The following is a 16,588-nucleotide window of genomic DNA, read 5'->3' on the forward strand; positions in this document are numbered from 1 at the left end:
AAGCTCGAGCCGCTCATCTGCTTCGAATCGGGACGACGGTTGTGCACGAGGCGACGTCAGCGCGTGCCCGGTTCGTGACGTAATTTCCGGTGGGTTGTCCCAGTGCCGCAGTGGAGCACCGTCTGTGTCTGTGTGAGAGAGAGAGAGACGGATCGGATAGCGGTACTCACACAGCATGCACACCGGGCACTGACACACTCAGCATGGCCGAGAAAGGGAGACTCAGCTTCACCGGCTCGTCCGGTCTCAACAAGCCGGTGCCGATGAACCTCTTCGCCACCTGGGAGATAGACGGCTCATCGCCCAGCTGCATACCCAGGTACAAAGCGGAGTCGTCTCCGGGCAAGGCTGGCGAAGCCAAAGCGGGGGGCTTGCAGCTCCTGCTGAACGCTGGCAGCGGGCAAAGGGGAAAAAGGGCTGGCGGCAGCTACTACAGCGGAGTCGTGGCCGGGAGGGCGCAGTGCGTGGCATGGGTTTGAGCCGCGGAGGTAAAGCTGGCAGGGTATGGTAAGGCTGGCAGAGGAATGGGTTGGAGCGGCTGTGGATGCAGGATGGGGGTAGGGAACGAGGAGGCAGAAGTTGGGAAACAGCTGGCATAGTTAAAGTAGGATAAAGGCTGCAGGTTGGGAGAAGTGACAAAGATAGGTAAGAAGAGGAATTGACTGGCAGACTGAAAGTGTCATATTGTATTGGAATTTATCTGCGTGCGTTTGGAGTCCAACCACATTCAAATGTCTAAAATCTTCATCCTTGTCGCAACAATGGGTCCAGTAATACTTTCTCAGAAGCATGTTTTTTTTTCATTGGGAACCTGTTGAATTTGGGCAGCACAGATTTAAATTACTAATAGGGACTAAACGTCAGTTACGAATATCCACAAACTGATGTTGTTAACTTTAAAGATAATCTTACAGGGTGAAACAAATCAACACAGTGTAAAATTGATCACTCCAGGTGTGTAGTTGTGTTCACTATGTGAAGGTCAATGTTTAAAAGATTTGGAGTGTAACTGTGGCCCAAATGTTTTTTCCTGCAAGATATTTTCTGAAGCTTTGTTATATTTTCAGATCTGTAACTCTGATATTATGCTGCAGTGGTTGATTTGCAAAAGAGCAAATTGAAATGTTAGTGACTGATGCAGAAAGCACAATCACTATCCATGTAAAGTACTATCAATTAGCAGGCAGTGCTGAAGAGGAGAGTATGTCAACAATCTGTGCTAAACAGTTGCTTTGAACACTTGGGTATTTCCTTCTCACTGTCATAAATTTAGAAGTGCTTGAATAACATTGCCAAATGGAAATATAATGAGCCTTAAATATATTATTGTGAAATGTTCACTAACTATTTAGCTGTGTCTTTTTGTGCATTGGATGTTCTTAGCAGCCGAAAATTATGTTAGAGCAGAACTCCGTTTATACTTGGGTGCTGCTAACATCAGATGTAGTATTTGAAAAAATAGCTGTGTAAATGATCACAATGCATTGAGTGCATTCAACATGGAATATTAAAGTGAAGTAACTGTCAGGCCTGCTTGTGGCATGGTGATAGTGTCCCTATCCTGGACTGGGAGACCTGTGTTCAAGTCCCACCTGCTCCAGAGGTGTGTAATAGCATCTTTGAATAGATTGATTAGATTAATAGATAGAAGTGACTGCCCATAACTGCATATATTTCAGCCATGAAGTAAAAGAAACATAAATAGTGTGAAGCTATGTTCAGTATTGTATAATGCACTATAAGGAATCCAATTTTATCAGTTACTCTGCTATGCTTTGAATAATCAGACTGGATTAGAAAACCATAGTCTCATTTTCTTGATTTCTCTATTAATCTTTACACTTTTTCCTGAAGATATTGACTTTATTGCTGGACTATGATTCAAGTGTTGATTACTCCCTGATACCTGATTGTCATTGTCACAACTGTAATTTCTGATTGGTAGCTTAGAGCTTTTATAACCAAATACTGGCATTGTCACTTTTGGGGATCACCAGATATCAGTAAATACACAATTTGAAAATGAAAACAAACTGGCTTTTTCTACCTATTACCCATAATGAAGAGCTTATGCTCAAAACATTGACTCTCCTGTTCCTCAGATGCTACCTGATCAGTTGTGCTTTTCCAGCACCAGACGTTTTGACTCTGCCCAGTGCACGATGCCTGGAATGTAATGTCTACATGTTGCGTGTCTGCCCTCTCAGCTATGTACTCTCGCAGGAAAGATAGCAAAGAAAAAGTAGCAGAATGAGGATTAAAAATAGCTCTGGAAAATTCCTTACTGACATAATAAGAAAATTAAAGCTAGCCCATGGAACCATTCCTTTTCCACCTACCCTTTCCAAATTGAGGCCTGTCAAAACTGGTAGAAACCCAATCACTTTGTGTTATTACCAGCTACCTGAGATCAAATTGTAGGCAAACATCTAACCTTCTAGGTCAATTGGCTCAGTTCTTAAATGTTAATTTTGTTGAGCCAACTGGAATTTGAAAGTATGCAAATTAATGCTAGCACAAGGTGTGCAGTCTGATTGGAACAATTAATGGGCATTTTCTCATTCTTTTACTGTTTTCTTGTACATTAATGTTTTCAAATACACTTAGTCCAGAGTAAGCACCTTTTAGAAATGTCTGTTGCTTTGCTACCATGCAGTCTGAATTATGACTGGGAAAGGAGGCTTTTTGATTATAACAGACTTTTTGGTCAAACTTGCATATTTATTTTTAAATCACCTTGGCAATTAAATCAGGGAACTCAATTTTTACTACTTAGTAATGCTCAGATCTGTAACTGCCTCTCATAGTGTTCCAGCAGTGTACCACAAATGCAATAGTCACGTTTTTGTAGTCATACTTGCCAGTATTTTGAAGATAATTTTAATTGAATGTCTTGGTATTCTGCAATAACTCACTAAAGACTTAAGTAGCTTGTATTTACATAGTGCCATTCATATGCTTATGATATTCTGAGGCAGTTTGTTAATAAATTGAAGTCTAGAATCTTTTGTTAATAAGATGAGTGCTGTTTGTATACAATATGTATTGCCAAATATAAAGCAAATTGAATGACTGCGTAATCTAAACTGTATTAATGCTGAGGAGTGAATGATACCAGAATACCTGGAGCACTTTGTAGTGTTTTATCTCCTGACCAGGCAATAGGTGCTTATAGATGTACTTTGAACAATTTAGCACTCTTCAGTGTCGACCTTGATAACTTGTACAAACTCTGCATGAAGTCTTGAACACGAGACATTTATCACTTAGCCGGGGTTAAGTGGCACTTGCATGTCCAAAATAGAGGACAGAATTTATAGAAACTGCTGTGGTACATTTTGTTCGTAGAGTGACTGTATTGAGCAATATGGATTCCTTTCCACTGACCAAAAGAAAAAAAATTCAGCGCTAATCTAACTTTAAAATAGTTAGTGGTTTATTCAGTAGCCATAAGATACACCAGTTGGAGCAGAAAGAAAATATTGGTTGATGTTCTTGGGTTTTATTTTTCTTCAAACATTAGCAGTGATTAACCTTTCCAAAATAATTTTTTTTGACTGTTAATGCGCATGTTTATAACTTTTTGGATGGAGACTACTATTTAACTTTTGAGTTGAACGTTACAACATCGAGTTAAACACTCAAAACTAGTGAATATTTAACTACACCTCTTGAATGAACTGTGCATGTGATTCTTTTGTGCATTTGTTTTTGTGAATGATCACTTCAGTCCTCTTAAGGATGGTCCATTTTGTAGCAGTGTAACCAAGAAACAGGACTGTGAAATTCATGTCTCAGAACACACTTTGTGTCATACTTCACTGTGTTGAAATTTGTAATATTTGCAGTCTATTATGAAGCCGTTATACCAAGCAAATCTTTATATTGTGCTTATTAAGTTTCTGTACTTTTGACTCACCAGAGACATTGCTGGAATAGTTGGAGCCTCTGAAGTTGATGGATTTTTGTTAATTCCATATTCCTTCATATGTTTCTGAGTAACAGAAATTAAGAAACAACTGAATACTAGCGAAACAACCTTGAGTGGATGAATGGTTTACTAAAGTGGCTGAAATAGAAAAACAGTATCTCCTTTGTCAGCAATTGCCATTTAGGTCAGGATTATCTAAATTATTTGAATTCTGTATTGCCCACAGCCAACTGATGCTTTAAGCACGGAATTCTGCCAATTTTGGAGTTATAATCATTTGTTGGTTTATCATGCCTGAATGTTATGCTTCTGGAAGTTGAGAAGCATGTTTTTTTTAGGTGCTATTGCCTCATTAGTGAATAAATCCCAGATGATCTATTGTCTCCTAGTTTCAGATGCATGCTGGTAAATAGGAAGATGCGCTGCATGGCACACACCATGCAGCCAAGCTGACAAACTTGAGGAGGTGCAATTTTTTTTTAGGTAGATGTACTTTGTTAAAAGATACCAATTCCTCACTGACCAAAGATTGTTTATGATTACCAACACTTTATTCTCCAGGATTTACTATTTGTTTGGATTTTGAAGAAAAAAATTACAGGCTAGTTGCAACTCCCAGCAGTCAAAATAGCGATGTTTGTCAAGCAATGTTGAATCCCATGAGGAAAATCAATTTGTTTTGATAATTCTGTTGCCTGAAAAAGAGTAGTGATTTTCATTATTCATTATCCAGATTTAACAAAACATTTCACAGTTAAAGTCCAGACAGTCCAACAAATGGTGGTGGCACAATGTTATACAGGCAGGGGATTGCTGGGTGTTCTCAACGTTGACTACTGGCTTCTTGAAATATCAGAGCATCAAGTCTTTATGCAATGGTAACCTCCTACTGATTACTTACTACTGATATCCCTGATCTTATCAGTCCGTATTCTTTCAGGTTGAACACCATTGGAAGAGGTCTGAAATTGGCAAAGGAATAGAATAAACTGAGGGGGGGGGGGCTTCACTGTGTGTCACCTAAGAGTGAGTAGGCAGTATCATTATTGACTGAGCTGGCCAAACCCTGAAGGGCACATGTATTGGACTGGGCCTGCAGCAAGTGGTGAGGAAACCAGGAAGATAGAGAAAACCTCCGTGACTTTGTCATCAAAATATTGCAGATGCATCTGTCTACAACAGTCCTTGGATATGGAATGTCTGAACTTCACACTGAGGATACTCTCCATTGTATTATGTGGTACTAGTATTGTGCACAGCCTCAATATTTGATTCAGAACAGATCTAGAAACTCAACTGGGCGTCCATAAAGAACTGTGCACCATTAGCAGAACTTCAGATCATGGTCTGGTGCATAATATTTTGCAATTACCATCTAGCTAAGTGATCAATCTTGGTTTAATGGAAAGTGCAGGAGAATATGCTAGGAGCAACATCATATATACCTAAAAACAACATGTCAAAATGATCTAGCTGCAACATTGGTCCACTGGCATGCCAAACGGTGAAAGCATTGAGTGAAGCCATCATAACCAATGAATCACATTTAAGCTCTGTATGTTTGCAATATCTGGTCATAAATGATGGAGCATTCTCTATAAACCCACATCCTCAATAACAGGGGAGCCCAGCAAATCATCACAAAAGTAGAGGCAGAAACATTTGTTACCTCTAGCCAAAATGTTGATTGGATTATCGATCTTCATCTTTTGAAGTTCCCAGCATAACACATGCCAGTCTTAAGCTAATTTATTGTCTGTGATATCAAGAAATGGCTGAAGACACTGGATGCAACAAAGACTATGTACCTGTAGAAAAACCTAGCAGTCATTTTGAAAACTAGGGTTCTAGAATTAGCACTAGTACAACTAGGTACAGATGTGACTACTATTAACCTAGTAGTAGTGCTAACTACGAACTGAAAAATGCCTAGTTAGGCTGTCCACAAATAGGTCAAATCCAATTTGGTGTACTGCCTCATCAGTCTATTCTCAATCATCGCAACAAAATATCATCAATAGTACTATTGTAACACTTGGGTAGTGATTGCTGTTGGCCTTAAGAAACATTTGATCACATGGCATCATGAAGCCTGAGTACAATTGGAGGCAGTGGTTAGAATCACACTTTGCACAAATGAAGATGGTTATGGCTGTTGAACATCAGCCATCTTTGTTGCAAGATATTACTTCAGGTTTGTATCCTAGGCCCAAACATTATCAGCAGCTTCAGCAGTTCTCCTTTTCCATTATAAGATTAGCAGTTGGATGTTCACTGACTATTGCAAACTACCAATTGTGTATCCTCATACTGAGGCAGTCTGTGTCGATGTTCAGCAAGATCTGGATATATTCAAGCTTGAATTGATATGTGGGGCAAATATTATTTGCCACCAATATTCATTCTCTATGCAGGTGATAAGATCTCTGTGCACAGCAAATGGTATGCTGCTGGATAGCTTCAGCCATGCACAGATCTCTCTCAAATAATTTTTTAAAAAGTCACAGAGAATGTTTCGTGCCATTTAAGTGACAGGCAATGGCCATCTCCCGCAAGACAATGTAATCATCTCACCATTGTTAAATGCTATTATCCACATTCTGGGTCGTTCCATTAACCATAAATGTTAACTAGAGCAGTCAAATAAATATTGTAGCCATGCAAGCAGTTCAGATTGAGAAGTCTATGGCAAAAGTAGTCTCCAGACTCTCCAGTCCATCCACAATCAACAAGGTAGAGCAGTGATGGATTACTGTCCTTTGACTGCGTCAGTGCATCTCAAACACTCAAGAATCTTAACATTGTTCAGGAAAAATAGCTTGTTAGATTGGTACCCCACCTACTATCTTAGTGCAGCTGGAGCAAGAAGGGAAAAGGAGATCCAGCTGAAAGATTACATTTTACAATGGGGGAAATATGGCGTTCTTCATAACAATATGAACAGAAAATGGTGAATAATAAGCTTTTGATCAAGGAAGATTGATTACTGAGTCAAACCTGACCCTTGCGTCACCTGCTGAAATGAACTGTTTTTATTTAAACTTGGGGTTTTGGAATGGAATGTTTGATTGTCCTACTGAATATAAATTGATCCTTGGTTATATTGTTTTGTTATATTGAGAATAGCAGATAACTGCTTTATTGGGTATCCAAGCTAATTTTGCTGGATTTGTATTATGATATTAGTGTCTAATTTCTAATTGCTGGATGCTAAATACCTAGATGTTAAAAGTATCAAGTCAAACAACAAATGTGATCTAATCAGGGCTCTTATGGCTTTGATGTAGCATCCTTATGTCTGGGTCAAGATTCAGATTTGTCTTTTTCATGCTTGTCATAGCATATCTGAACAGGTAGGTTAAAGATATCTTATGGCACAGGGATAGTTTACCTATCTATGAGCCAGGAGACCCACGTTCCACAGTTGTATAGATTGATAGTAAATTAGTATCTTGTACTACAGTTATTTATGGGGCTTTGGTGGTACAGTGGTAGTGTCTCTACCTTCTGTGTCAGAAAACCTGTGTTCAAGAGAGATTGGTTGAAATAAAATTCTTTAACTAGAAAGTGTATGCCGGGATTTTGTTAAAAAGCGTTTAACTTTGTGTATGACAGAATGGGCAGCTTGTAATGTTTGAACAATGCAATAAAATTACTTATTATTTTCTGTCTTTTTAAGACATGTTCAGTTAAAATTAAGAGGCTAAGTATTTGACTTTAGATGAATTTTGTAATTTGATTTTAGTTATCAATATTGGCTTGCATTGTGCTCCCTAGCAATGAAACATAGTGACATTCTGATCAAAGGATTGTTTTTCTAATGTCACAACAAGTTTTACAAGAGGACAATTCTACTCCGTAGCCATAGTGTATAATCTTGAAATGAACCTGCATCATAAAGGACAGCTAAGCAGAAACACAACTGTGCAGTACATCTAACTTCTTTTCGAAGTCTTCGTGTTTGTTTCATTTCTGCATTTTGTGAGGGAATTTGCTCTTTACGCTATGCCTTCAGCATTATAATTTAAGAATATTTCATTCTTTTTATATTTGGTTATCAGTTTAAGTAAAATTCAAGCCACACAAATTCATGTAGACAAGTTTTGAGCAGTGAACTCTGTTTGTGATTTATGTTAATTCATTCCATGTATTTTACAAGTCTGCATGGCAAGTGGTTTAGGAGGGAACTTGCAGGTTGTGGTGTTCCCATATATTTACTACCTTGTCCTTCTAGATGATAGTAGTTATGGGTTTGGAAGATGCTGTCCAAAGAGTCTTACCGAATTTCTGCAGTGCATCTTGTGGGTGGTACACACTACTTGTTACTGAGCATTGGCGTTGGAGAGAGTGAATGTTTGTGAATGTGATGCAAATCCAGTGTGTTACTTTGTTCTGGATGCTTTCCAGCTTCTGGATAACTAAAGCGCTGCAGTCATCCAGGTAAGTGTGGAGTGTTACACGTCTGAATTGTGCATACTAGATGAGAGACAGGATCTGGGGTCAGGAGGTGAGTTGCACACTGTAGGGTTCCTAGACCCTCATCTGCTATTGTAGCCGCAGTATTTATTATGGCCAATCCAGTTCAGTTGTGTCAATGCAAACCTACCCAGAAAGCTGATAGCTAGGGATTCAGTGTTGCTAATGCCTTTGGAGGTTCAAGGGCAATGGTTATATTCTGTATTCTTGGATATGGTTATTGCATGGCATTGTGCATCGCAAATTTCACTTGCTATTTGTCAACCCAACCTAGGTATTGTCCAGGTCTTGTTGCATTTGAACATGGACTGTTCCATTATCTAAGGAGTGATGCTAAGTATCATGTAATCATCCCACACTCCACCTTCTATTGCTATGCCTTGTTTACTTAATTCTGGGTGGAGAGAACCCATTTCCTCCCTTTCACACTTTTTAATGTACTTCCATGTTGCATCCTTATTTCTTATCCCTCGCTTCTCCTCCACTTTTGTCAAAATAATATAAATAACCATTTTCCAACTCTTTTCAGTACTTGTGATAAGTTATACTGAGCTCAACTTTAACTCTGTTTCTCTTTGCACAGATACTAACTGTTGAGTTTCTCCAGTATTGTGTGGCTGTTTATATTAAAATAATCTGCTTTAGGGATAAGTATTGACGAGGATAGTGGAGAGAATTCATCTGCTTATCTTTGCACTAGTGCAATGGAATACTATGCATCCTTTGTTTAACTTTAGTATGGGGAAGCTTTCTTTGGGATAGGATTAGTAGCTACGTGGGAGCAGGTTGGTTGATTAGCATGGGTCAGCATAAATGTTTTAAAGGGGAAATGGTGTTTTCTGACTTGCTGAAACTTCTGATGTAACAGAGGCTCATTGAGAGTAGCGCTGTTGATGGTCTATGTGAATTTCAGAAAGACACTAGATTTTGGTGCCACATGACAAACTTGAGGAAAGTTATAGGTCATGGTATAGAAAGACAATGTCAACATGCACATAAACTTGTTTCCTGTTATTTAGCCAGAGTTTGGTGGTCAATAGATATTTTACTGGCTGGAGGAAGGTTTGTGGTGAAGTTTCCCAGGAATTGATATTGGGACCTTTTTGGTTTTCCTAATGTGTACTAACGATGAAAATCTTGGTGTGTAGCAAACTATTTCAAATTTTGCAGATGACCCAAAACTCGAAAGAATTGCAAGCTTTGAGGAGGGCAGTGTAGAAACACAAAAGAAAATGCATAAGTTGCTTGAGTGAATGGACAAGTAAACAACAATGAGGTTTAATGTGGTAAAGCGTGAAGTGATGCAAGTTGATAGGAAGGTACAATTCTAAAGGGAGCTTAGAAGATGAGGGACCGAGTTGTATATGTGTGGCAGGACAGGTTAAGAGCAATTAATAAAATTAATAATAAATAATAGGAGCGCAGAGTATACAAACAGGAAAGTGATCTTAAACTTGTATAAGACGCTTCTTAGATCTCAGCTGGAGTATTGTGTACAGTTAGAGAAAGAATGTGAGTGCATTGGTGAGAGGTTTTTGAAGAGATTCATCAGAATGGTACTGAGAATGTGTAGAGGGTATGGGCAGGTAGGGAAAGAGTTAAATTTTGAGTTTTGTGAAACTAGGTTCAACTGAGCATTACTCAGATCAGATAAGAACTTGCAGTTAACAATGGGATGTTGGAGGTAGGGGTAATGGGTTAACGAGGTGGAAAAGCATTCGTAATGTAGTCATTGAACAAGATGAGGAAGCATTCAGTATGTAAAGTCAGTTAACAAGGTGAAAAGTATTAATTGTGAAGCCAGTTATGCATTGTACAATGCCAGTTCCCGACTCGGGCGACTGACTGTGTGGAGTTTGCATGTTCTCCCCGTGTCTGCGTGGGTTTCCTCCAGGTGCTCCGGTTTCCTCCCACAGTCCAAAGATATGCTGGTCAGGTGAATTGGCCATGCTAAATTGCCCGTAGTGTTAGGTAAGGGGTAAATGTAGGGGTATGGGTGGGTTGTGCTTCGGCAGGTCGGTGTGGACTTGTTGGGCCGAAGGGCCTGTTTCCACACTGTAAGTAATCTAATCTAATGGCTTAATCCCTGTTGTCACCCCCTAAATATGTATGTTGCTGTATCTGGGTGCTCCTCCCTGTAAAGTGGCTGTATAATTCACTAAGAAACTGCTGTTTGAGAGAAGACCAAGAACTCATGTCTCTGTGCACAGAAGCGATTGTTCTGTCTCCCTCCAGGGCCCGGAATAAAGATGGAGGGAAAGCTATACTGTATCTCAGGACACTTTGCTTTGACTGAGGGGGGTGGGGGTGGGGTGGGGAATGGGGCGACAGTACGAGGGATGAGAAATTTCAGTTCAAGGACAATTATGAGGAGTTGGGACTTTTTTTTCCCCAGAGAAGATAGCTAAAAAGAGATCTGAGAGAGAGAGAATCACAATCATGACAGGGCTGAATAAAATAGATAAGGAGTGAGAAATTGTTCCCGCTCATCAAGGAATCAAGACCCATAGGGTACAGATTAAAAGTGATGAGGAAGAAAAAGAAAAACAGTTTTCGCAAATGACTAGTTGGGGTCTTGAATGCCCTGCCTGGAAGTATATTAAAGGCAGAATCAATTGAGACATTCACTGGATATGGAGTGATTATTTAGATAAAAAATAATGTGTAAAGGTGTGGGGATAGAGCAAGAAATTTGCAGTAGGTAATGATGTCCACTTAGACTTAGTACAGACATGATTGGCTGAATAGCTTCCTGCTACAAAGATTTTATTAGATTTACAGTGTGGAAACAGGCCCTTCGGCCCAACAAGTCCACACCGACCCGCCGAAGCGAAACCCACCCATACCCCTACATTTACCCCTTACCTAACACTACGGGCAATTTAGCATGGCCAATTCACCTGACCCGCACATCTTTGGACTGTGGGAGGAAACCGGAGCACCCGGAGGAAACCCACGCTGACACGGGGAGAACGTGCAAACTCCACACAGTCAGTCGCCTGAGTCGGGAATTGAACCCGGGTCTTCAGGCGCTGTGAGGCAGCAGTGCTAACCACTGTGCCACCGTGCCGCCCACAATTTGAGGTTCTGTGATCCAGCTTAAAAGCATTAACATCTCAAACAAAGCACAGTTCCTGTGGCTATATAATATTCACTCAGTACTGCACTGGGAATGTCACATTTTGTAGTGGTAATTAAAATTAAAAGAATCAGTATTTTGTCGTTACTTGTCTAAAACTGCCAGCAACTTCAAAGCATCTCTTCCTGATGTTCAGGGGGACTACCATAGTCGAATACCTCACTGTCAATGTCCTTTGAGTTACCATTGACCAGTAAGAAAGATGGATCAGACAAATGAGTGCTGTTGGGTGGAATGGGTTAGAAACTGGAAATTTTTATGGCTAGCAACTAGGTGTTTAACTACTCAAAACCTGTGCCTCTAATATTATTCAAGAAATCTGTCATCAAAGACAAAACAACTTGTTTGATTCCTGTTTCACCACCTTAAATGTTCATTTCTCTCGTCCAAAATGGCTACTACCCTCTACGAGATGTAATGCAGCAATTTTGCAAGGATTCTTTGATAGCACCATCGCCTTTAAGAAAAATAGCAGACAAATAAGGGTTGAATGATAACTGTTTGTAATTTCAGTGATGTCTATGTCACATAAAAAATTGAAGAAAGTAGTTTGAATGCTGAAATCCATAAGTTCCTGACAGTGATTCTCTGCTTTTCTGTAGGATATCATGTCGAAGACACCACTGCTAGATTGCCATCAAACTGCACTTATTTCAATGCAGGAGGCATAACAGGGAAGGCAGATGAACCAGGGCACGGTGAGGAGCATGGGACTAGGGTATCATAGCAATTACAGAGACATGGCTCATGGATGAACAGGACTGGGGGCGTAATGTTCCAAGATACAAGAGAGGAGAGAGAGTTGCGTTTTTGGTAACTGATAATGTTATAGGTTTGATTAGTTTAGATTACTCAGTGTGGAAACAGGCCCTTCGGCCCAACAAGTCCACACTGGCCCTCCGAAGAGCAATCCACCCAGACCATTCCCCTGCATTTACCTCTTCACCTAACACTATGGACAATTTAGCATGGTCAATTCACCTAACCTGCACATTTTTGGACTGTGGGAGGAAACCGGAGCACCTGGGGGAAACCCACGTATACACTGGGAGAATGTGCACCGTTGCCTGAGGCGGAAATTGAACCCAGGTCTCTGGCGCTGTGAGGCAGCAATGCTAACCACTACGCATCCGTGCAGCCCATTTACTTAGGGTACCACTGGGAGTATATCCAGGGACGGTATTTGGATGGAATTGATAAAGTAAAGGGATGATGACCTTATTGGGATTGTGCTGTTTAAAAAATATACACACACACACACACTAGTCAACAGGAAATTGAGGAACAAATTTGTAAGGAGATTTCAGTCATCTGTTAGAGTAATAGGGTGGTATTGGTAGCAGATTTTAACTTTGCAAACACAACCTGGGACTGCCATAGTTATGGGCTTAAATGAAGAGGAATTTAAGTGTACAAAAGAAAATCTTTTGATTCAATATGTGGATGTACCTACTAGAGAAGGTGCAAAACTTGACCTACTCTTGGGAAATAAGGCAGGGCAGGTGACTAAGGTGTCAGTGGGGGAGCACTTTGAGCCCAGCAACAATAATTCTATTAGTTTTAAAATAGTGATGGAAAAGGATGGACTGGATCTAAAATCTGAAGTTATAAATTGAAGAAGGCTGATTTTGATGGTATTAGGCAAGAGCTTTCAAAAGTTGCTTGGGGGAATAGATGTTCACAGGTAAACAGATCGCTGGAAAATGAGAAACCTGCAAAAATGAGGTAATGAGAGTCCAGGGACAGTTTATTCTTGTTAGGGTGAAAGGCAAGGCTGATATGTATAGGGAATGCTGGATGATTAGAGAATTTGAGGTTTTTGTTAAGAATGGGATGGAAGCATGTGTCCGGTGTAGACAGCAGAGATTGAGTGAATCCTTAGAAGGGTAGTAAGGCTGTAGGACTATATTTTACAGGGAAATCAGGAGGTCAAAAAGGGGACGTCGGATAGCTTTTGCAAATCATTAAGGAGAATCCAGAAGGATTTTATAAATCTGTGAAGGACTAAAGGGTAACTAGGGAAAAAATAGGCTGCCTTGTTGATCTTTGAGGGTTCCTATGTGTGGAACTGTAGGAGATACTAAACAAGTATTTTGCATCGGTGCTTACTGTGAAGAAGGTCATGGAAGATATAGAATGTAGGGAATTAGATGGTGACGTCTTGAAAAATGTCCATATTACAGAGGAGGTGGTGCTGGATTCGTAAAGCTCATAAAAGTGAATAAATCCTCAGGACCTGATCAAGTGTAAACTAGAACTCTATGGGAAGCTAGGGAAGTGATTGCTGACTTCCTTGAGGTATTTGTATCATTGATAGCCACAGGTGAGATGCCAGAAGACTGGATGTTGGCTAACATGGTGCCACTATTTAAGAAAGGTGGTAAGGAAAAGCCAGGCAACTATTGACTGGTGAGCCTGACATCAGCAGGACAGGATGTACATGCATTTGGATAGGCAAGGACTGATTAGGAGTATCAACATGGCTTTATGCATGTGAAATCATGTCTCTCAAACTTTAATTTTTTTGAAGAAGTACCAAAGAGGATTGAAGGCAGAATGTTGGACTGTGATCTTTACTAAGACATTCAACAAGTTTCCTCATGGTAGACTGGTTAGCAAAATTATATGTCTTGGAATAAAGAGAGAACTAGCTATTTGGAAACAGAACTAGCTCGAAAGTAGAAAAGAGTGTGGTGGTGGAGGGTTGCTTTTCAGACTGGAGACTTGTGACCAGCAGTGCCACAAGAATCGGTGCTGGGTGTACTGCTTTTTGTCATTTATATAAATCATTTGGATGTAAACATTGGAGGTATGGTTATAAGTTTGCAGATGACACCAAAATTAGAGGTGTAGTGTACAGTGAAGAAGGTTACCTCAGAGTACAATGGCTCATCTGATCAAGATCCCAATGTGAGGTGCTGCATTTTGGCAAGGCAAATTAGGGTACTTAATTGTAAGGTCCTGGGGAATGTTGCTGAATAAAGAGACCTTGGAGTGCAGTTTCACAGTTCCTTGTGAGTAGAGTCTCTGGTAGATAGCATAGTGAAGCAGGCTTTTGCGTTGCTTGCCTTTATTGGTGAGAGCATTGAATATAAGAGTATGGAGGTCATGTTGTGGCTGGACAGGACATTGGTTTAGCTAATTCTGGAATACTGCGTGCAATTCTGGTCTCCCTCCTATAGGAAGATGTTGCGAAACTTGAAAGGGTTCACAGAAGATTTACAGGATTGTTGCCAAGTTTTGACAGTTTGAGGCATAGGGAGAAATTGAATAGGCTTGGGTTATTTTTCCTGGAGAGTAAAAGGCTGAGGTGTGACCTTAGAGGTTTATAAAACCATGAAGGACATGGATAAGGTGAATAGCCAAGATCTTTTTCCTGGGTGGGGGAGTCCAAAACTAGAGGGCATAGGTTTAAGGTGAGTGAAAAAAGATTTGAAAGAGATCTAAGGTGGTGCGCATATGGAACTACCTGCTCGAGCAAGTCATGGGGGTTGGTGCAATTACAACAATTAAAAGGTATCTGGATGGGTAAATGAATAGGCAGAGTTTAGAGGGATATGGGTCAAGTGCTGCCAAATAGGACTAGTTTTACCTAGGATATCTGGTCGGCATGGGTGAGTTTGACAGAAGAGTCTGTTTCCGTGCTGTTCAGTTTTGACTATGACTATGTGATATGGAGGTTGTAGAAAAGGATGCTCTAGATGATACAAGAATTGGTCACGCAGTTAATATGGAAGAGAGCTCCGTGAAATCAAGTTCGTTTCATGGGCACTAAAGCATGGAAGATCATATCAACTAATTTTTAATCTTTTGACAAATAGCATTTAATATGATGTACGTGTGTATTAGTAGAGGTTTTGATGCCCTACAGGGCAGGTTGCCTAAAAATACTTCCTGTGAGGTCTGAAGAGAAGTGATGAGTTTGATTTGAAAGCTTCAGCAACCTCAACACAAATTAATTATCTTCCTTTTTAATTGGAAGGTTTCCAACAGGACAAACAAGACCAGGGAATACATGGTTGATGGTAGGATATCAGAAGCTATAATGAAACAGAAGGCTGTGCAGTGCATGTTCTGTGTGCTGCACGTTGTTTTAGTTTGTCCTGCAAATATCACATTTGGTGATTAAGTTGGATGTTGATGTCTATAGCCAAACAAATATGCATTGAAATCTAGTTTTTTTTTGAGAAATATTTTTGCATGAAGAGCTTTTAAAAGCTGTATGTATTTGTGTTATCAAATGGTCAATGGCTACATCAACAGATACTACTTGGGCACTGAGTGTAGTTTTGATCGCATGTCTTTCAATGCGGATATGAAATTAGTTAGGAATTTTTTTTTGTTACCAAAAATATGCTGGATATTCCTGATAAGATTGTTAATCAGGCTTTGGGGAAATGAAATTGGTGCTGTTGCTGACATGAATATGTGAAACACTCAAGAATTTGCTTGACCCCACTAAATCAAAGTATATGCCGCTGTTGGACATTAAAGTCCCAAGCCATTGGAGATTGCAGAAAGCTGTCAGTTTGGAATAAGAGATCAATTAGAGCAAGGACATTGAAGAATTCTTTGTGTCTTTGAAGATGCTGACAATCCTCTGTAATTTTGGAGAATTTGAACAGGGGTTTTTAAAGGACAGAGTTGTGCATGGTTTTAAAAAGTGAGAGTACATTTTGCTGACATTAGAAACATAGGCCAAAGACTTTGTTACATGGCATTGTCCATGGTTGCAGTGGAATGTGACTCCAAAAGAGGTCAGAATTAACAACAGTTCATCTGCTGAACTAGATAAGCCAGGGCCTTATCGAAGACAGTTACAAAGTCCTATTACAAATGCTCAAGCAAATGTTGGGCACAAAATTGCCTATTTGTGAACGCAGAGGTCTCTCCACAGCTGCAGGAAGGGAAATCTTACCAAGTATGCCAGGAAGAAGAACATTGAGGTCATGTTTCAACTTGTGTACACACAAATTAGGAGCAGCAGTATCTCAGTCTGTCCCACTCACCTGCTCTACAATTAGATAAGATCATGGCTGATC

General features: G+C 40.0%; 1 protein-coding gene across 2 annotated transcripts in view; it reads left to right on the forward strand.

Annotated features, from left to right (window-relative positions):
• Positions 1 to 203: 203 nt before the first annotated feature.
• The window catches only part of pacs2 (phosphofurin acidic cluster sorting protein 2), a 277,860-nt gene continuing 261,475 nt past the window's right edge, over positions 204 to 16,588 (forward strand). For both annotated transcript variants that reach the window (XM_060828324.1, XM_060828323.1), the window contains exon 1: positions 204 to 319. In XM_060828324.1, coding sequence (XP_060684307.1) covers positions 204 to 319 — 116 coding nt within the window. The remainder of the gene's footprint in view (positions 320 to 16,588) is intronic.

This window comes from Hemiscyllium ocellatum, chromosome 8 (genome assembly GCF_020745735.1).
Source record: "Hemiscyllium ocellatum isolate sHemOce1 chromosome 8, sHemOce1.pat.X.cur, whole genome shotgun sequence".
NCBI lineage: Eukaryota > Metazoa > Chordata > Chondrichthyes > Orectolobiformes > Hemiscylliidae > Hemiscyllium > Hemiscyllium ocellatum.